This window comes from Ascaphus truei, unplaced genomic scaffold, assembly GCF_040206685.1.
Source record: "Ascaphus truei isolate aAscTru1 unplaced genomic scaffold, aAscTru1.hap1 HAP1_SCAFFOLD_1881, whole genome shotgun sequence".
Lineage (NCBI taxonomy): Eukaryota > Metazoa > Chordata > Amphibia > Anura > Ascaphidae > Ascaphus > Ascaphus truei.
In genome coordinates this window covers 17501-39305 of record NW_027454784.1, presented here as the reverse complement: position 1 = coordinate 39305, position 21805 = coordinate 17501, and the positions used below count along the sequence as shown (strand labels likewise).

Genomic DNA, 21805 nt, shown 5'->3' with positions numbered 1-21805 from the left:
ATTTCTGTGTTACATTAGATTTGAAACTGTATACTTCTTTGGAGCTATGCTGGCAAGCCGTGCACATTTTACATTCATAAAATCCTTTGGGGGGATCTAGCCAAGTGTGCTTTTTGGCTATTGTATTTCTCAATGCACTTGGGGACAGGAAATTTTTAATATTAGGTGCTCTCCTATAAACCATTTTTACTCTGTCCGCCAAATGTTCCCCCAAAATTGGATCATTTCTAAGTACCGGCCAGTGGTTATTCAGGATTCTATTAATCTTACTGGCATCCTTATTGAATTGTGTGATAAAAGGCACTTGTATAGTGTCCATATCTACAGCTCATTCATTGCTGAGATCCAACCTGTGTGATCTAAACGCTTGTTACCTTTTAAAACCATGTGAGTGTATTACACATATACTTACTTTTAAAGATATTTTGTACAGTCTGCACTATGTCCGTTTTATTATTCACTTAAGGTCTCCAGCACTTACCATTCCACTTACCTGTCTGACGGTCCAACGGGCTGACACACATAAAGAAACCTTTATGGGAACATTGCTCACTCTACACTTGTGAGTATCCAGCACACTGCACCTTGATATTTATCACATATAAATCACAATACTGCACCATCAGGGAATTTTCTTCTGTTTTTTACATGACATTGCGCTTCCTGATGATCTTCACTTCTTCACTGTCCACGGGATCGAGAGAACGACCCCACACCGGGTTAAGCAGCATTAATTCATGTTTGTATAAGTATCACATTTTTTCACATATGTGTCTATAATTTTGGAGCGCCACTTTTTGATATATTTGCTTGTCATCTGCTGGTGGATCCCGCCAGCACCATGGCCCCCAGGTGGTCTCCTTGGGTCACCGTGGGCCACAATTAGGTCCCCACGGTAGCGCCAAGGATGTCTGGGAGCCCCGGGTCAGACCCACAGGTGTCTGTGGGGCCTCGGGTGGTTCCCACGGGGGTCTGGGGAACTCACGGGTGCTCACTAGGGGTCCGCGGTGCCCCCACAGAAGTGGGACCACACTTCATCATCCCCGCATCTACGGGTCGGCGGTGCCCCCACAGAAGTGGGACCACACAGCTTCACCCCCGCAGACTACGGGTCCGCGGTGCCCCCACAGAAGTGGGACCACACATCATCATCCCCGCATGTGTCACCCGTGGAACCACCAGCCTGATACCCGTGAGATACCCGAGGATACCACAGGTGGTCTCCAGAGGTCTCACGCGGAACCACGGAACAAACCCTGAATGTAAAAAAAATAAACCTGGCCTATACATTCAATACCTACCCCCCCCCCCCCCAACACCTACAGTACAATAATGTGCAAAATAACTATTATCCAGATATGGATAATAGATGAACTGCCCATTATTAAAAACATTTACTAGCATATTAAAATAAATAAAGTACTACTGACCTCATCAATGCGAAGTGTCCGTCGCCAGCAACATCCTTGTCTTGTCCACAAAATACATTGCCAAAACAAAGCCAATACATTGCAATTACATTCAGATATCAATTAACCCCTTAAACACCTTATTAGATAATAACCGCAAAGGTAATTAAGGGGCTAAGCCACACTGGCCCGAAACCCACCCTTCACCCATGAATTTGTACAGTGGCTTCATCATGCAACTACAGTATATATACAGTATATATATATATATATATATATATATATATATATATATATATATATACACTTGTATATATATATATATATATATATATATATACAGATATATATATAAATATATATGATTTTGATAACCCTTCTACATTTATTTCTATATTGGTTCATCATGTGTGTGTATATATATATATATATATATATATATAAATATATATATATATATATATATATATACACACACACACATGATGAACCAATATACAAATAAATGTAGAAGGGTTATCAAAATCATATATATATATATATATATATATCTGTATATATATATATATATATACAAGTGTATACTGCACCGACACACTTTATTCGAGCAAATACCCAGTATGTACCTGGCAGATACCTGGAATGCGCCGCTCCTCACCTCTGACAAGCCCCGTTGCGTTTGCCTTCCCAGCCTGGGTTCATGCCTGGCTGACGGGCGGCTGATCTGTTAAATGATAATGATTAGGATTTAATAGGCTGCAATGCTTCGCGTGTCTACCAGATGGCATAAATTCATGAATTGTAATGCAGTATATATATATATACTGTGCAGTATTGCAGCCAGGGGGAATAAAATGCTTCAATCCCTGCTTGGAAAATACCTCAATGCACTCGGGCAGAAAACAGTCACAAACCTCAATACACCCGGGTATACCCGAATTCGTGGGACTAGCCGAGCTCGAATAAAGTGTGTCGCCAGTGTATATATATACTGTATATATACTGTAGTTGCATGATGAAGCCACTGTACAAATTCATGGGTGAAGGGTGGGTTTCACACACATGATGAACCAATATACAAATAAATGTAGAAGGGTTATCAAAATCATACTGTCCTACAAATAACACTTCTCCATACAGACACACTGCATTACAATGAATTTCCTTTAATAATCCTAACTGATCTTACAATCTAAAACCTCACATTCCAATCCATACATAGCATTTACATTGTATAAATGATGCATAAAATCTATGCACCATATACATTCTGCAATGAATGTGAACAATATCATTGCAAGCTATATACAAACACTTCCAAACAAGTCAACTATTTTAACCAATCTAAGTAAACAGAAATCAATTAGCAATCATTATTTACATCCCTAAACAATTGACAGTCCATCCCGAACAATGAAACAATTAACTAATTCACGCCTCGAGCAGAACAATTCAGCATGTGAAAAAATATACAAACTTTAAAACCAAGGCTAGCCCTGACCTCCCTCAAACACACAATACAATATCAACAATTACATCTATCTAATTTTAAAATACTTTAAACTTACAATAAAGCATAGCTGCATAGTCAAATTAATTTAAAACACATCAAATTAAGCTTTTAAAACAACATCATTTCTTACCCTGTATGTATATATCTCTATAGACATATATACATACATACATACATACATACATACATACAGTGGCAAGCAATTATATACCACAAAAAAAAAATACACATGTTAAAAAAGCTTTAAAAAAAATTAACAAGTTAAATAAAATACATTTCTTTAGTTCACTTACCATTACTTGCCCCCACCGACTCCCGTTGCGCAGCTTACTCACGAACGAATCCACCACGAACAGGAACCCATAAAATAAAAACCCATAAAATAATAAACATTAAACTAAAAATCCAAATCAATCCACGGGTTTTCTACTTGTAATCCATCTTTATCTTCATCTGTATTCTTCTTTCTTCTATCTTCTTCCGGGCGGGGCGGGGTCTTCTTTCCATCTGCGGCCACGCCCTGGTCTTCTTTCTTGCCCGGAGGTCCTTCCTCCGCGGCGTCTGGCTTCAAAATGAGACGACATAGGCTTTTAAAGGCCTATGACGTCACATTTTTCGTCATGGTTCCCACGGTCCTGATTGGGCCGTGAAAACCATGTGTTTTGGCCAATAAAAAAAAAATGATGACGTCACTTAAAGGCAATGAAAGCACAGCCAATCAGAATGGCTTTGCTTCAATTGCCTTTAAGATGACGTCATGAAAAGACACATGGCCGCCCTCACATGGTATGGTAGCCAATCAGAGCGTGGGAACTCCATCCCTACTCTTATTGGCTCTAGTACCATGTGACAGAGGCTTGGGGGGAAAAAGGATGTGACGTCATTGAAAGCTTGTCACATTGAAAGCTGCTGCTACTTACCCCATGGGCACCCACGTGGATTATTACATGGGCTCTATGACGGATTGAGCCTTACTGCTTTTCATATGGGCACGGCATAGGGAGCACATGTAGGAGCTTCTGTGAGAGACCATTAGTCATGTAAGTATTACACTTTGTTATTGCCTGTATATGGATCTCTTTTCTCCTGATTATTCATGCAGGACTATCACATTAGCATTTCCAGTGTTTTTGTGCATTTAGTGTTTACTGCTATTAGGATATTCTCTGCCCTACATGTACACAAATATTGTTATCATTTCCTCCACTAATACCTACCCACATTTGTGGTAATTAGTTGGTGGGCTTGGTTGTGCACACACAGCACGCATTGTGCACCCCTTTCCAGTGACCCTATGAACATATGCATTTATCAACATATACCTTTTTTTTCTGGTCATTAATATAGTTACCAATTGTAGAGTGGTCGTGGGAGGAGGGAGTTTACTTAGGAACTCTCTTCCTCCTAGTAGGCTCAAAATCCTATTTTTGTCAGGCGCATTTGCCTAAGTCATTACCCACATTTTCAGGGTTGACTACCTAAGCTTCAGTACTTGTAGCTTAGTTGCCCCTTGGGGTATTTTTTAACACCCTGTGTTTTATATATTTTTGTACTAATAAAGTGTTTTAATTACTATCATCATATCACCTATCACATTTGGATGTCCTAGCTCTTACCTTATGATTACATTACACATACATCATGTGTGTGAGTGCTGCTTAATAGGGTTTCTTACTGATTCATCCGCCTCATCTGGGACAGTTGTTCTATCAGTTTCTTTCTCAGTTAAAACAATACATACTGTACGGGTATAGAATACACACTGCAATACATGTAGAATAAATGCATACTTTTTTATTTTTGGTGTTTATTATACAGTACAGTATGTAAAAAAGTATTGTATGCTGTATGGAGAAAAAAAAACGGCATACTGTTTCAGGTTTTCTATAAAGCTCACAGTTATTCTATCCTAATCAATAAAAATGGCACTGCCACTAAATTGTTGCCTCCGGATTCAGCAATGTGCAGATTCAGCAATCCATCGAAATCTCTCTATTTGCCGTTCTCCGCCTGATGACAAAGTTTCTTTTCTGAGGAAAAATAAAAGTATTACTGTAATGTTTGGTTCAAATTAGTCAGTCCCCTGAGTCAGTCCCAACAATAATTTTCTCGGGGGCATCTCTTGTTAACATACACGCATGCACCTAGATGTGATGACAAGCATATGCGTTTCAACAAGATTCCAATGCGCATGCGCCTAGCTGTCCACCAATTGTTCAGTATCTATTGTAGAAGCTGCTCAGCCAATGATATTGCTGGACTTCATTTTCGCGAATTGTTACTAAAATAATAGAACTACAGTAAATAACCATAAGCAAGCGATTGATGACTGGAGAATCGCTTGACTGTACATTGATATTGATATGTTAAAAAAAGAATAAAATACGGCAGCTGTTCTCACCATAGACATTGCCAATCGGATGGCGCCGAGCCACTGCCAGTCCCTTATTCTTGATTATACACGTAGTTGACAGATGACAGCAGGCCTGCTACACCTATAGCTGACAGCTGATGAGGCTGGAAATCTTTTTGGTACATGCAAGCTTGCTGGTATCTATGCGTGAAATCCTGCTCAGGCTGCAGGTATTCAGGTGGGGACAGACAGCAAGGGTTGCTGGTCACCAGCTTTTCACTGACGGTCGGATTCTTAGTTGGTTTTACCATGACCTTTCGCCTTATGAAGTCTTCATGATCAAAGATACTGGAAAATTCAGGCGCAACACACCAATACCCTCCTCTAACACCGGGTGTGGGATCAATACGAAAAAAACATGGATCGATACATAACTTTTTCCTTATTGCACACTTCCACACACGAGCATCTGGTGAAAATTTGGAAAAGTCATATTTTTGATAAAATATTGATAAATTTGACCAACTGTGGCCATCTTAACTGCTGCACTAATTGCTGACCATATTAAATAAGCGTACGTTATATCAGGTTTTTTGAACACGGACTGCAGTGGTGTACTCATCTCTGGACCTCTCTGGACAATAGAATAGAACACCAGACAGTTTGCATTAAGTTTTTAATATGAAACGCCTAAATAGATAGTGTTGTAACTTCTTCTGTACCAAGGTCAATTCACAATGGACCACTGTGGTATTTTTTAAACACCTGCAAGTCGACACATTACTGAAGTGCATGTACTGTACGTTAGAATTCATTACAATTCATGAATATCTGCCATCTGGCGGATACGCGAAGAATTGCAACCAATAAAATCCGAACCATTATCATTAAACAGATCAAGCGCGGGTGAGCGCACGTGACGGCCGGCATGAACGCGGTCAAGCGCGTGGCATTCTGAAAAAGTCACCGGAAAATAACCGAGATGTGTTAAATAAAAGCTGCCGCGGCTGTACATACTGCACCAACACACTTTATTCGAGCAAATACCCAGTATGTACCTGGCAGATACCTGGAATGCGCCGCTCCTCACCTCTGACAAGCCCCGTTGTGTTTGCCTTCCCAGCCTGGGTTCATGCCTGGCTGTCGGGCGGCTGATCTGTTAAATGATAATGATTAGGATTTAATAGGCTGCAATGCTTCGCGTGTCTACCAGATGGCATAAATTCATGAATTGTAATGCAGTATATATATATATATATACTGTGCAGTATTGCAGCCAGCGGGAATAAAATGCTTCAATCCCTGCCTGGAAAATACCTCAATGCACTCGGGCAGAAAACAGTCACAAACCTCAATACACCCGGGTATACCCGAATTCGTGGGACTAGCCGAGCTCGAATAAAGTGTGTCGCCAGTGTATTTTGTTCCAGAATACTAAAGAAATGTATGGTATTGTAGTAAGCATGACAGATGAAATGTTATGAACAAACTTAATGTAAATATTTTCTTAATGTACTATATAGGTATCTGAATGTGGTTGGCCCGCAAGACGTACTCCAAGTCTTGTCAATCTTTACAGCATTTGCAAAAATATGCATTTGTGGTTGAAACAGGATCAGAAAAATGTCTGCATTGTACACTGCCTTGTAAGTAAACTGTTTAATGTGGTTAAAACTGATGTTTAAGCTGATGGTTGATGGTATCTTGGGATATTTTTTGGTAGAGCAGTTTGTGACAAATAAATTAGTTACATTTTCAAAGATTGACTCAGAAGCATAATAGAGATGTAAAGCAGCGGCGTAACTACATTTGTTGGGACCCCTGCGGGCAAAATTCAAGGGCCCCCATGTTAGCAGCCTTTCGAACACCGCCCCCCTCTCACTCATGATCTTGCTCTCACCTCCTCACTCATATATTTCTCTCCCTTCCCACACTGCCCCCCCTGTATTTTCCCTCACACTTCCCCCCCCCCCATGTATTTCTCTCCCTCCTCCATATTCCCCCCCATGTATTTATCTCCCTTTCCCCCATGTATCTCTCTCCTTCCCCCCCATGCATTTCTCTCCCTCCCTCACACTCCTCCCTGTATTTCTCTTCCTCCCCCCCCCCATGTATTTCCCTCCCCCTGGTATATCTCTCCCACTCCCCCCCATGTATTTCTCACTCCCTTTTACTCTACCTCCCTCTCCCCATCTCCTCTCCACACACACACACACACACACACACACACACACACACACACACACACACACACACACACACACACACACACACACACACACACACACTCCCCCCAAACATATCTTCCCCCACCCAAACACACCTCCCCCCACACACACACTCACACTTCCCCCTCTAAGAACTTTACTGGGGCTGATTGGATGGCTCTGATTCCAATTGTGCTGCTTCTCGGCCATGTGGGGGGTGGGGAAACGGGCAGAGGGAGGAGTAATTGCCTGTGTACTGATGGCATTTAACACTCTTCTGATTTAAACTACTCCAATTTGCCTTGAGCTTTCGCACTTGCACTTTCTCTCACTATCGTTTTCCGAATATAACAAGCGTGATGTCTTTCAGACTCCTCAGTCTCCTCCATCACTCACATGTGGGCCCTTACCAAATCCTCTACTCCCTTCTGCACATTATACACGTGTGCACCCCAAAACTCAACCAAAATTAATTACTATACCTTATAATATTCATTTGTGTTTATTGTATTGAGCTCCTTTAACTTTCCACTGTTTACTGTAGATCCTTGGAGACCTCCTAGCATATTCTATTGTGTGCAGATTTAGCGTTTTTTTAATGGCGCCAATTGAAAATGTTTTGTTAGTGTCCAAAGTCTTTTACCCCTGTTGTCCTGTACTGTCGAACTTGGTGCATTTTAAATGAAAATAATAATCCTGCTTATTAATAAAACAAACTATTGCACTGATGCTTTTTAGTCCTGCAAGTAAACACATTTTTACTTTTCAGATATTAATTTGTCATTTCCTTGTCTCAATGAAAAATCCTTTCCTGTAGCAGCAGTAGTTAAACATTTTCTTGACAGATTCTTCTTCGAATTCTATTGCACTACGCGTTACATGAGGAGGGGAGATCTGATGTATATTCAAATTCCCGAAAATAAACTTAATTTGTTTCCAAAATGTCAGGTTCATATTTTATTAAAAAAATTATTTATATATCTATGTTTTTGTTTAAGGATGGAAGAGCTGCATCTGCTGTCGTTGTTTGCTCCTTTCTGTGTTTCTGCCGCCTTTTTACCACTGCAGAGGCAGCTGTTTATATGTTTAGCATGAAACGTTGTCCACCTGGCATTTGGCCTTCTCATAAAAGGTAATTTTGTTTCATACATGATACACCTCTTAAAAACAATCAAGATATATTTCAAAACGTGTAGACAACCATAAACACACGAAACAAAAAAGCAAAATAAGTGCAACAGGAATACAGTGTATGTATATATGTATATATGTGTATATGTGTACAGTGTGTGTATGTATGTATATATATATATACACACACACACACACACACACACACACACACACACACACACACACACACAACAAAACGGGACATAACTGACCTGAGATTACTCAAGATTCAAGCATATATAAAAAAACAAACCAGCTCATCGATACAGGAGAACTGCAAACATTTACATTTTAAAAACCTGACACCAACAAGGAAGATCTTTCATATTTCACAGAGGGTTAATTTAAGCCACATAAAATGTTTTACATTTTGCTGGCTTAATTACTGTATTTGTGTGCTTGCTGTGTGTATTAGGTCGCACACACATTTCAAGCAGCAATCTCCCTTAGTTTTACTTGCTTCCATTTATTTTTTTAAGTTCTTACCAGTAAGTTATCGGGAGCTGGATCACCGTATTTTTAGTTCCAAGGATCTCCTTGTTCGTGAATTACTTACCAGTCTAGATGCCATTTTTTCTTTTCCTGTAGGGAAATCAGAATGGCTGCCAAATCTTGTAGGTGTCCACAAGATTTGCCGCAACATCATTGGAAAGATGATGATGTGATGAGTATCTTTCGAACAGGGGGTTACCTGAAGCTAAAAATATTGCGGGTCAGTTGCGGCTGACCCCAGGTTCAAAGTCTGTAAAGAAATCATGAAAGAAAAAAACATTGTGCTCCAAATAAGATGACTGAATATTGAAAATGCCATATTTGTCAAAGTTGCACATTAATAACCTGCACCCTATATTTATACAGTGTTACTAATCCTTAAAAATAGCACAATTTTACACATTAGCACAATAGTACAATTCAAAAATGTAACAATATTAACAAATACACATTGATATTAATGAAAGTATACACAGTTAATATTTCTTTGCTTTTTTACACATTTTAGGACCACCTCTAATATTGGCAAAAAAAAAATTCTGTAAAGAATATTATGTATTAATACGAATTGTAGCTGTACTGACCTTTTCATATTAATTGCCCATCCAACATACAAAATCACATTTCTATATACATTGTTTTTTGTTATGTGACGTGCAAATGTTTTTTTTTTTAATATGTGACATTTTGTACAAAAATTGTTGCAGCCAATTTTGGATTAGATCTTTGAAATGGTGCTGTATTATCAAAAGAAAGTATTTTTTTTTTCATTTAACAAGCATGGTTGACCAAATAATCACTGTTTTGTGGAGGGAAAATGTCTTTTGATATGCTCTGATTTTTCCCCATAGACTAAAACAGGTGTGCCAATGGGTGACTTCTAAGATTTTCCCCATTGTGCATAACATAGTCATGACCTTTCATTATTGTTTACTGGGAATTACTATATAATAACAGGCAAGATGTGAAAGCTCTCCATTAAAAGTTACATCAAAGTATATACAGTTGGGTCCGGAAATAATTGAACACTGATACAAGTTTTGTTATTTCGGCTGTGTACCAAAATAAATTCATGTTACATTTAAATAATGAATATGGGCTTAAAGTGCAGTCTATCAGCTTTAATTTGAGGGTCTTCACATCCAAATTGGAGGTGGGGTTTAGGAATTACATATCTTTAATATGTAGCCCCCTCTTTTTCAAGGGACCAAAAGTAATTGGACAATTGATTCAAAAGCTGTTTCATGGACAGGTGTGGGCTATTCCTTCGTTATTTCATCATCAATTAAGCAGATAAAAGGTCTGGAGTTGATTCCAGGTGTGGCATTCACATTTGGAAGCTGTTGTTGTGAACCCACAACATGCGGTCAAATGAGTTCTCAATGCAAGTGAAACAGGGCATCCTTAGGCTGCAAAAAAAAAAGAAAATTCATCAGAGAGATAGCAGGAACATTAGGAGTGGCCAAATCAACAGTTTAGTACATTCTGAGAAAAAAAAAGAACGCACTGGTGAGCTCTGCAAAACAAAAAGGCCTGGACGTCCACGGAAGACAACAGTGGTGGATGATCGTAAGATCCATTCCATGGTAAAGAAAAAACCCTTCACAACATCCAGCCAAGTGAATAACACTCTCCAGGAGATAGGCATATCATTATCCAAGTCTACCATAAAGAGAATACTTCATGAGAGCAAATACAGGGGGTTCACCACAAGGTGCAAACCATTCATAAGCCTGAAGAATAGAAAGGTCAGATTATACTTTGCCAAACAATATCTAAAAAAGCCAGCCCAGTTCTGGAACAGCATTCTTTGGACAGATGAAACTAAGATCAACCTGTATCAAAATGATGGGAAGAAAGAAGTATGGAGAAGGCTTGGAACGGCTCATGATCCGAAGCATAAAACATCATCTGTAAAACACGGTGGAGGCAGTGTGATGGCATGGGCATGCATGGCTTACAATGGCACTGGGTCACTAGTGTTTATTGCTTATGTGACAGAAGACAGAAGCAGCCGGATTAATTCTGAAGTGTGTAGGGATATATTGTCTGCTCAGATTCAGCCAAATTCAGTGATGTTGATTGGACGGCGCTTCACTTTATAGATGGACAGTGACCAAAAACATATTGCGAAAGCTACCCAGGTGTTTAATCACCTGATCTCATCACGATCGATCATGCATTTCACTTGTTGAAGACAAAACTAACGGCAGAAAAACCCACGATCAAGAAACAACTGCAGACAGCTGCAGTAAAGGCCTGGCAAAGCATCACAAAGGAGGAAACCCAGCGTTTGGTGATGTCCATGCGTTCCAGACTTCAAGCAGTCATTGCCTGCAAAGGATCCTCGACAAAGTATTAAAAATTAACATTTTATTTATGATAGTGTTAATTTGTCCAATTACATTTGAGCCCCTGAAATAAGGGGAATGTTTATGTGGCAATTTTTAAACGTTCCATACGATATTTTTGTTCAACGCCTTGAATTAAAGCTGAAAGTCTGCACTTCTATTGCATCTCGGTTGTTTCATTTCAAATCCCATTGTGGTGGCGTACAGAGCCAAAATTATGAAAATTGTCAGTGTCCAATTATTTACGGACCTAACTGTATATTGTATCACGTTGATATAGAATAATGGTAGACATTTAATCATTGGGGAAAACCAATCCCTCTCTGAAAATCTTATTAACATTTCTTATCGCCTTGAAATATCTTACAAGTTGCATACATTTTTCTATTCTTCTCCCCCGCCCCCCAGATATATAGAGTACATGTGTGATATGATGGCAGAAGAGCCAATAATTCCTCACAGTAAACCGATCCTCATAAGGTCAATACATATGACTCCAGTGCCTCTCTTCAGCAAACCGCGCAATGGTTGCAGGCCTTTTTGTGAGATTTATGTTGGAGATGAGAGATTGGCAACGACATCTCAGGAATATGATAAAATGAGGTGAGAAAAAAAAACAATATTGAATCAGTTTAATAACAAACTAGATAGAATGAGCTATCTCCTATTTCACTATTATGGTTATTTTGACTTTTATGCATTAACAGGAAAACACTTTGCAATTAGTGAGGTTAATGCATGGCTTATAAAGTGGTATATGAGGAAGGGTTTGGGGTTTTAGAGCACTGGGAATCCTTTTCTGAGAGGTGCTATCTTTATGGCAGGGATGGATTGCGCCTCAATGAAGAGGGATCTTCTGTGCTAGGGTGGAGGATGTTAAAAAGGTTGGAGGAGATTTTAAACTACAGGAGGGAGGAGGGACAAAAAACAGATCATGACCTAGACAGGATAGATTGAAATGTGAAATACACATTCACTAACACCCCCCCACAAATAAACATGCACTATCCCCTCAAATACATATACACTACCCCTCAAAATGCACACTACCCCCCCAAATGCACACTACCCCCCCAAATGCACAATACCTCCCAAATTCACACACACTACCCCCTCAAATATACACTAATAGTCCCCGCCCCCAAATACACACACACTACCCCCCAAATACACACACGCACACTACCTCCACCCCAAATACACACACACACTACCTCCACCCCAAATACACACACACGCTACCCCCTCAAATACATACATATATACTCTTACCTTGGGCCTGCCTCTCTCCCTCACCATCCTGCTAATGGCTGTGGGGGGTGGGGCCCAGCCTGTACTAGAGTATGGTCTCTTGTTGCCGGTGGGCTCGGCATCTCTCGAGCTTCTGGCCTGCCTCTCTTCTACACTGTCCCATGCAGGTAATGAAAGGGCTAACACCATTCCACTACCCACCACCTCTACCCCCAACAAACCTGCTCCCTCCCAGTGTGGGACAGTAAAAAACATACAGTAAAATACATAACACATTAAAGTAATATTTTACTTACTCCTGCCAGGATGAAGGCATCCTCCTCTTCTGCCCGAGCATGTAAGAGCCGATGCCCAACCAGTATAACACTAGTAACCCCTTAATTATTTTAGCGGTTTCTGCCGCTAAGGTAGTTAAGGGTGTTTTAATGGTGTGGGTGAAGGGTGTACTGTACTTGTCCTGGGGAAGATGATTAGGCCACATGGGAGGGTTGCAGGATGGATTAACTCCTCAATTACCTTAACAGTTGTAACTACTCCCAAATGGCTAAATGGCTAATAATGCTTTTGCTCATTTGTGATGCAAAAAAAACAAAAAATACACACATAAAATAAACATTAAAATGCAATAAAAAATAATAGCCAATTCATCCATTGATTGCCACTGTGGTTAACTTTACACTCAATGGGAGCACAGATAAGCCCAATGGTAATAAATGGACACCCTACTTCCCATCCCCTCTACCCCCAACAACCTCTCCCCCCTCAACACATACAGTACACTAGCGGACAAAAGCCCTATTATCTAGATCTGCTGGATAATAGTGCATTTGCCCATTAAAAATAACAGTACCCAGCCACCATATAGTAAATAATTAAAAGTTGTATTCACCCCTGCCAGGATGAAGACCTGAAGGCCAAAATAAAATATATTACAATTAAATAAAAACATACATTTGGCAAAAAATGCATTTATTGTCTTTGTGGTTACCTATACCCTCAAAGGGGCATAGATAAACACATTGCTAATCAATGGGCATCCTGTTAAAAAAAATTACACAATTTAAATAAAATACAATCAATGTGCTTCTTAAATTTTTGCCAGGATGAAAATTCATCCTCCTCATCCAACTGTGGCACCAAATCTTGATCCATGACGCAATGATCATCATCAGCAATGATGCGCAGAACTCCCCAAGGAGTCCCCGTTAGTAGATCTTCCTTTTCTTTCTTCTCCAACATATGCAGGAGATGTTGATCCACAGTCATCTTGTGGTCAAATGAGACGTGACAGGCCTTATACAAGTTTGTAACGTCACATTTAACTGACAAATGGAACATCCACCAATCCGATTGGTGGATGTACTATGTGACACCTTCCATTTTGCATTATCTTAAAGGGGGGGGAGCCAGGCAATCAGGTAGAATATGCTTTCCTCCCTTTAATATGACATTACTTCATCAAAAAAGGGAAGCCATATTGGTGGATGTACCATTTGAAGGTTGTCTATTTTTTAGCCAAACGAAGAGGTAAGTAGGGAACCACACGCAGCTCTAACAAAAATCGACTATTTTATTGAAAAAAAGGGAACAAACATCACGAAGCTAGGAACCTCTGTCGCGTTTCTTCCCGCAAGGACTTTGTCAAAGAGTGAGTGGTGAACTATCTCATACACCTCTATATACCACCAGCTTGACTGTGATAGGTCAATAATAAATTAATTAAGGACGGCAACTCCTATATGCAGCTGCAAGTTGATTAATAAGATTGCCATTCCATCTATACAAGAATAGTGGTGTATAAAAGGGGAGAGAGAGATAATAACATACAAGTGGATACATAATGCATATAACAACAAATAATAATAAACAACTTATTGAGAAATTACTGTAAAAAGGGGGGGGGGGAGCCAGGCAATCAGGTAGAATATGCTTTCCTCCCTTTAATATGACATTACTTCACCAAAAAAAGGGAAGCCATATTGGTGGATGTACCATGTGAAGCTTTTCTATTTTTTAAGTGATGCGACATCACCAAAAAGGGAGGGAGGTATGGTAACTGATTGGATGCCTCCCTCCCTGGTGACATCAAATCAATAATGAAAAATGGAGGCCATCACATGGTACATCCACCAATTGGATTGTTGGATGTACCATTTGTCAGTCAAATGTGACATCTCAGGCCTTATATAAGGCCTGTCATGTCTCATTTGACCCCAAGAAACCAGCAGATCAATATCTCCTGTGCCTGTTGGAGAAGAAAGAAGATCTATTCACCGGGGCCTCCTCTGCAAGCAACTGAGGATCGTGGACTTCTGCATATTATTGGTGATGAACATCATTGTGTCGTGGTCAAGAGTTGGCGCCGCAGTTAGATGAGGAAGATAAATCTGCATCCCGGAAAAGATAAGAAACACATTGATTGCATTTTATTTAATTGTGTTTTAATTTTTTTTTATTTTTAGGATGCTCATTGATTGACAATGTATTTCTCTATGCCCCTTTGAGCGTATAGATAACCACATTGACAATCAATGCATTTATTGGCAAAAGTTTGTTTTTATTTAATTGCCATGTCTTGTATTTTATATATTTTATTTATTTCGTGGATTTTTTTTTTTAGGTTGCCCATTCATTGCCATTGTGGTAATCCTTTCCCCCATTGTTGGCATAGTTTGTGACCACATTGACAATGGGTTGAGAGGGTGGGGAATGGGGGTTGTTGCCCCCGGGAGGGCCGTCAGACCTCCTGGTTGGGTAGCAGGTGGTAGAGTAAACCCCATAATTAGCATAGTGGTTAATAACTGCTAAAATGATTAAGGGGTTACAGGTCAGTGGTTAGTGTTTTTAATGTTACTGTCGGTGCCCACTGAAGACCTGGAGGACCAATATGACGTGGACAGCCTTCAGGGATAAGTACAACTTTTATTTACTATATGCTGGCTAGGTAATGTTTTATTTTTAATGGGCAAATGCGATATTATCCAGATATGGATAATAGGGAGTCCCATTCAGAAGCAGGGACCCCTGTTATTTTAATACTGATGAGCCATTAGTCTGGTCACGCGGATTCCATGAGCAAGCGGGTGTCAGAACCCTGCCTTGGTGGATTCCTTACTATATCAGTGTATACCCATGGGTAATACATTTAAAATAAACAAGTCTAAACCAATGTGGCAAAATAAAAAGGTTGGGGAAGAAATGGAAAGGAAGAGGCAGGCATTTAGATTTGTAAAGTCAGAAGGGATGGTGGCATTATATCGGAATCCTATGGAATGTAACAAAGGTTGTAAAAGGGCAATCAAATTAGCAAAAATTGAAACTGAAAAAAGGATTGTAATAGAAAGAAGTTCTTTAAGTACTGTGCCTTAATAACTAAAAATATTAGAAAAGAAAATATAGGCCGCTTTCAGTGTGAGATAAGCAGGCAAATTATTGGAGATAATGAAAAAGCAGAGGTATTAAACAAATTCTTTGCCTCTTTATTTATTCGGGAAGAATTCTCAAATTAGTGCCACAGGAACAAACTCTATATTAACAAACAATTGGTTAACTGAGGAGGACGTGCATTGGCAGCTTGATAATATGAAAGTAAATAAAGCACCTGGCCACGATGGCATGAGTTATTAAGGAGCCAAGTTCAGTAATGGCCAGACCATTACAGTTAATATTCAAGGACTCCATTTCCACAGGCTCAGTACCACAAGATTGGCGTAAAGCAGACGTGGTGCCTGAAGGAAGACCTAATTTCCTCACCTATGCTTCAGAACCGAGAGGAACTTTTCCTCTGCCAGGTACACTGAAGCCTTGTGACTGGATACTACACCATCTGCACCATTTTGCAGCAGACTTCCCCAGGAAGCTTTCACGCCCTGCAACTGTTATCTTCGATCTTTGATGAACCTTATCAGGCCTGGAAGATGAACGAAATGAAACGTAACGCACGCCAGGTTTCAAATCCTTTGTCTCAATTTATTACTCATAGGGTAATGATTTTTATACAGAAAAAAAAAAGATATTGGTTAGAGGCGTAACATAGGCGTATCATAGGCGTGACATAGGCGTATACTAGGTGTGTCTTGGGCGTAGCTTTGATTAGAGGCGTGATTTAGGGGCAGGACATATTAGTGGCGTGACTTTTGAGACGTGTCCTTTTCAATACAAGCAATTGTCTAAATACATAGCTTATTCATTGTCTGTTATCAAAAGAGACCTTGAGTCTTGCAACTATATTACACTATTTTGACTTTTTGCAGAGAACCATTCTATTCTCTTCTACTAAAACACCAGGAAATTGACATCACAAAAGTATCTAGTAATATCCTGACCAGAAAGAAAGGAAATGCAATTTAGCAGAGAAACTGAGTGCATTTAGGAATTATATTTCAGCAAAAGGCTGACTACAGAATCTTAACTAGTTATGACCAGACAAAATGGAAGCTTAACATGAGTGCACATTCTGGGCCTGACATATTGGTCCTAACAGTGCCTATATTTTAAAAGGGAGCTAGATCACAACCATGGAATTACAGACCGGTAAGCCTGATATCAGTAGTGGGAGAACTACTTGAAGGTTTAGTACAGGAGAATATTCAGGAATACTTAATGGATAACAGAATTATTAGTAATAGTCGCCATGGATTTATGAAGGATAGGTTGTGCTAAACTACCCTTATTTGTTTCTTTGTGGAGCTAAGTAGGAATTTAGACTAGCGTAATGCAGTTGATGTGGTCTACTTAGATTTTGCAAAGGCTTTTGATACGATTCCACACGAGGTTAGTGTACAAAATAAAGCAGATTGTACTCTAAAAATATTTTCATTTGGATTGAACACTGATTGAAGTTGACAACAGAGAGTTGTTGTAAATGGAACCTCTTCAGGTTGGTCAAAAGTTGAGAGGAGTAACTCAAGGATCCCCCTTCAGTTTCACTTCTTTATTAATGACCTTGAGGTTGGCATAGAGAGCAAAGTCTCCATCTTTGATGATACTAAATTGTGTAAAGTACAGTAGTAAAATCAGAGCAGATTGTAATTTTTCTCCAGAATAACTTGGAAACATAGGTAGGTAAATGCAGATGAGGTTTAATACAGATAAATGCAAGGTCATCAATTTGAAAACCGGAATCAACATGCAACTTAAAAATTAAATGGTACAAAATTTGGTTAATCCTAATTGATCCTAAAGATGTAGGAGTGCTTGTAGACAGCAGGCTTAGCAATAGTGCCCAAAGTCATGCATTAGCGGCAAAGGCCAATCAGATCTTATCTTGCATTAAACAGAGAATGGATGGAAGGAAAGGAAGCATAATTATCCGACTTTATAAAGAATTCAAAAGACCACACTGTGACGGTAGGGCTAGCTGGCATCACAAAACTGGGATGAAGCCCAGCTAGCTACCCCTACATCTATGTAACTTGGCCCCCTTTGTAAGACTTATTTTGGCCAAATGTATTTAACATCTGGGGAAGAACAGCTAATGTGTAAATGTATTTCCAGGTCTGTAAGAATGTTTTTCAAAGCCTGTATTCGTTATTCCCTGTAAATGCAATCCCACAGTTTAGTGAACATTGTTCCCTGTTAATTCAATTCCCAAATCTAGTTAAGCAAGCAATATGAGATAAAGTGTTTGTGATCTATGTGTAAGCACTGTGATGTGATTTGGGAGTCAGCCCTGTAAAGTGTTTATTGGATTAAGGGAACAATCAGGGATGGGGATTGGTTCTTTGCACGCCTTCTGGCTGTTGTGGCACTAACTTAATCTGTGCTCTGATTGTCCAGCTGCCCCTCTGATTGTCCAGCTGCCCCCTCCCAGGCAATGGATAGCCACAAAGGGCTAAATAAGGGGTGCTGCTGATCAGATAATCTGATCTAACTTCAGAGAGCATCTGAGGGCAAGAAAGGCTAACAGAGACTGAGAGATACTCTGGGATGGAGTGTGAAAATTTCCTCAGAGGACTATCTGAGAGATATTCTGTGAAGGAGTTTGATCTTTACAGTGACCAGCTGAAGAGATACCTCAGAGGGGCTGCTGTGTGTGATCAGCACTCTGAGATCCTGGACGAGAAGCGGACATTGCAAGCCTTCTTGAAGCAGTCCCCTGCACCTAGCGAGGCTAGATTCTACTCCCCAGGCCCCCGGTTGGTATTGTATCTTACTTTGTACATCTTTGTTTTGTCTGCTAGCGTGCCAGAATAAACCCCATTTTATTCAACAACTTTGTCCTCTCTGGTGCTAGTGATCCCCGGGGGTTTCGGTGTAAAAGTACTGGTCTCCCGTGTCACACACCTAGAATATGGTGTACAGTTTTCAGCACCACTCCATAAAAAAGACATGGAACTAGTAAAAGTGCAGAGAAAAGCCACTAAATTAATGAAGGCGGTGGAAAATCTGATTTATGAGGAGATGCTGACTAATTTAGATGTGTTTACATTAGAAAAGAGGCGTCTAAAGGGGGATATGATAACTATAACTATATACAAATATATTTGAGGAAAAGACAAGGAGATTTAAATGGAACATTTCATTCCAAGGGCGTTACAAACAACATGGGATGATCCTTTAAGGTAGGAAGAAAGGAGATTTCACCAATAACAAAGGAAAGGTTCTTTACTGTAATGGCGATGAAAATGTGGATTTATTTACCCAGGGAGACTGTAATGGCAGATACAATAGTTATCTTCAAGAAAAGTTTGGGCACTTTTTTTTTTAGAAAGGAAAGGTATACCTTCAAAAAAGGTTGGAGGGAAGTAAACATGGAAAGTGATCCAGGGAGAAATCTGATTGACAATATTTGGAGTCAGGAAGGAATCTATTTCCCCCCTTATAAGATATAATTGGATGATGTATCACTGGGGATGTTTTGTTTGTCTTTCTCTGGATCAGAATACTGTAATATCCGAATATAGAATAAGTATCTGGTAGTCTAAATCTAGCATAGGCTTAACTTGAAGGACATTTCTTTTGTTCAACATCATCTACTATTTAACTATGATGTACATAATTGTGCTTGCTGGCAATCTCACATTTCTCTTGGCCTGTAAATTTGTAAGCAAAGTTAAATACAGTAATTGTTCTGATTTTCATCCTACTGTAATAAATCCTTTCAGGATGTAGCAACAATTTTAATAGTAGTAATAGTACAGCTGCAGCGGCCGTTATTCAAACAAATCACGGCGCCGATTTCGTGTGCTCTGCTGTACTTCACGCAGCATGAACACTGCCAATCACCCCAGGGACCCGCGCTTATCGCGATTGCTTTGTTGAATTTCATGGATTCTGTTTCTTTGGGTGCAATGAAATGAATGAATTGCAATGTGTACAGTACTGTGCTATTGTGTCAATTTAAGGTGTTTATAAACCAGAACTATATATATATATATATATATATATATATATATATATATATTTATATATATATAATCATACATCATACGAACCAATCCAAAGACCAGTAAAGAGACAGCAGACCGCACGGGGTTAATCCAATGATATATATACACAACATGAAATACACGTAAGCCAACGTTTCGGTCCCACAGAGAGACCTTCCTCAGGGCCGTGTATATATATACAGGTAAACCCCGTTATAGCGCGGTCCTCGGGGTCCACCCCGAGACCACCGCGTTAGTAACGGGGTCGCGCTAATTTTTTTTTAAAAATGGCCGCTGCGCGCCTGATCGGGAGGGGAGTGAGGAGGGAAGGAAGAGGCCTGCACAACATGCGGCCCGTCTAGCCTCTCTGTGGGGCCCGCAATGAATCTGGCCGGGCGCCAGTTAATTAAATAAATAAATTAAAAAAAGTTTGAAAAAACGGCAGCGATTCATCCCTCCCCCCTCCCTCCCAGACCCCTCCCTCTCTCCTCCCTCCCAGACCCCTCCCTCTCTCCTCCCTCTCCCCTCCCTCCCAGCCCCCTCCCTCTCAGCCCCCTCCCTCTCAGCCCCCTGGCAGCCGTGTGTTTTTTTTTCTTCCGGAGAGGTCAGAGCATGAGGGGGCGGGGCTTAGGCTTAGTACCGGGGAGAGAGTATGTGCTGAGCTGATCTAAGGTAGTGTGTGTGTGTGTGTGTGTGTGTGTGTGTGTGTGTGTGTGTGTTTGTGTGTAAAACGGGCTGGTGGGGGTGTGTGTGTGAAAAACGGGCTGGTGGGGGGTGGGCTGCTGACATGTGAGGGGAGGTGGGCTGCTGACATGTGAGAGGGGGGTGGGCTGCTGACATGTGAGAGGGGGGGTGGGCTGCTGACATGTGAGGGGGGGTGGGCTGCTGACATGTGAGGGGGGTGGGCTGCTGACATGTGAGGGGGGGTGGGCTGCTGCTGACATGAGGGGGGGTGGGCTGCTGCTGACATGTGAGGGGGGGTGGGCTGCTGCTGACATGTGAGGGGGGGTGGGCTGCTGCTGACATGTGAGGGGGGGTGGGCTGCTGCTGACATGTGAGGGGGGGTGGGCTGCTGCTGACGTGAGGGTGGGGTGGGCTGCTGCTGACATGTGAGGGGGGGTGGGCTGCTGACATGTGAGGGGGGTGGGCTGCTGACATGTGAGGGGAGGGGTGGGCTGCTGACGTGAGTGTATTGTGAGAGCTGAGTGCTGTGAGAGCTGTGAGAAGTGTGCACTGAGTGTGTGCAGTGAGTCTGTGTGCAGTGAGTGCTGGGAGTGTCTGGTGTGTGCAGTGTACAGTGGGAGTGTGTGCAGTGGGAGTGTGTGCGCGTGCAGTGGGAGTGTGTGCGCGTGCAGTGGGAGTGTGTGCGCGTGCAGTGGGAGTGTGTGCACGTGCAGTGGGAGTGTGTGTGTGCTGGGAGTGTGCTGGGAGTGTGTGCAGTGAGCAGTGTGTGCAGTGAGTGTGTGTGCGGTGAGTGTGTGCGGTGAGTGTGTGTGCGGTGAGTGTGTGCGCAGTGAGCAGAGTGTGCAGTGTGCAAAAAAAACCAGAAAACGGGAGCCACGTGAAAACCGCGTTATAACGGGTCGCGTTATAACGGGGTTTACCTGTGTGTGTGTGTGTGTGTGTGTGTATACCGGCACATAAACCCAAATATATATATATAATCAAAAAATAAATAGATGATAC

General features: G+C 40.9%; 1 protein-coding gene across 1 annotated transcript in view; it reads left to right on the top strand.

Moving 5' to 3' along the window:
* LOC142477028 (cyclin-G-associated kinase-like) overlaps window positions 1-18725 on the top strand; it is a 37987-nt gene extending 19262 nt beyond the window's left edge. The window contains exons 6-9 of the mRNA XM_075582098.1: window positions 6799-6921; window positions 8481-8614; window positions 11907-12101; window positions 16439-18725. Of these exons, the coding sequence (XP_075438213.1) occupies window positions 6799-6921; window positions 8481-8614; window positions 11907-12101; window positions 16439-16463 (477 nt within the window). The 3' untranslated portion in view covers window positions 16464-18725. The remainder of the gene's footprint in view (window positions 1-6798; window positions 6922-8480; window positions 8615-11906; window positions 12102-16438) is intronic.
* Window positions 18726-21805: the final 3080 nt, after the last annotated feature.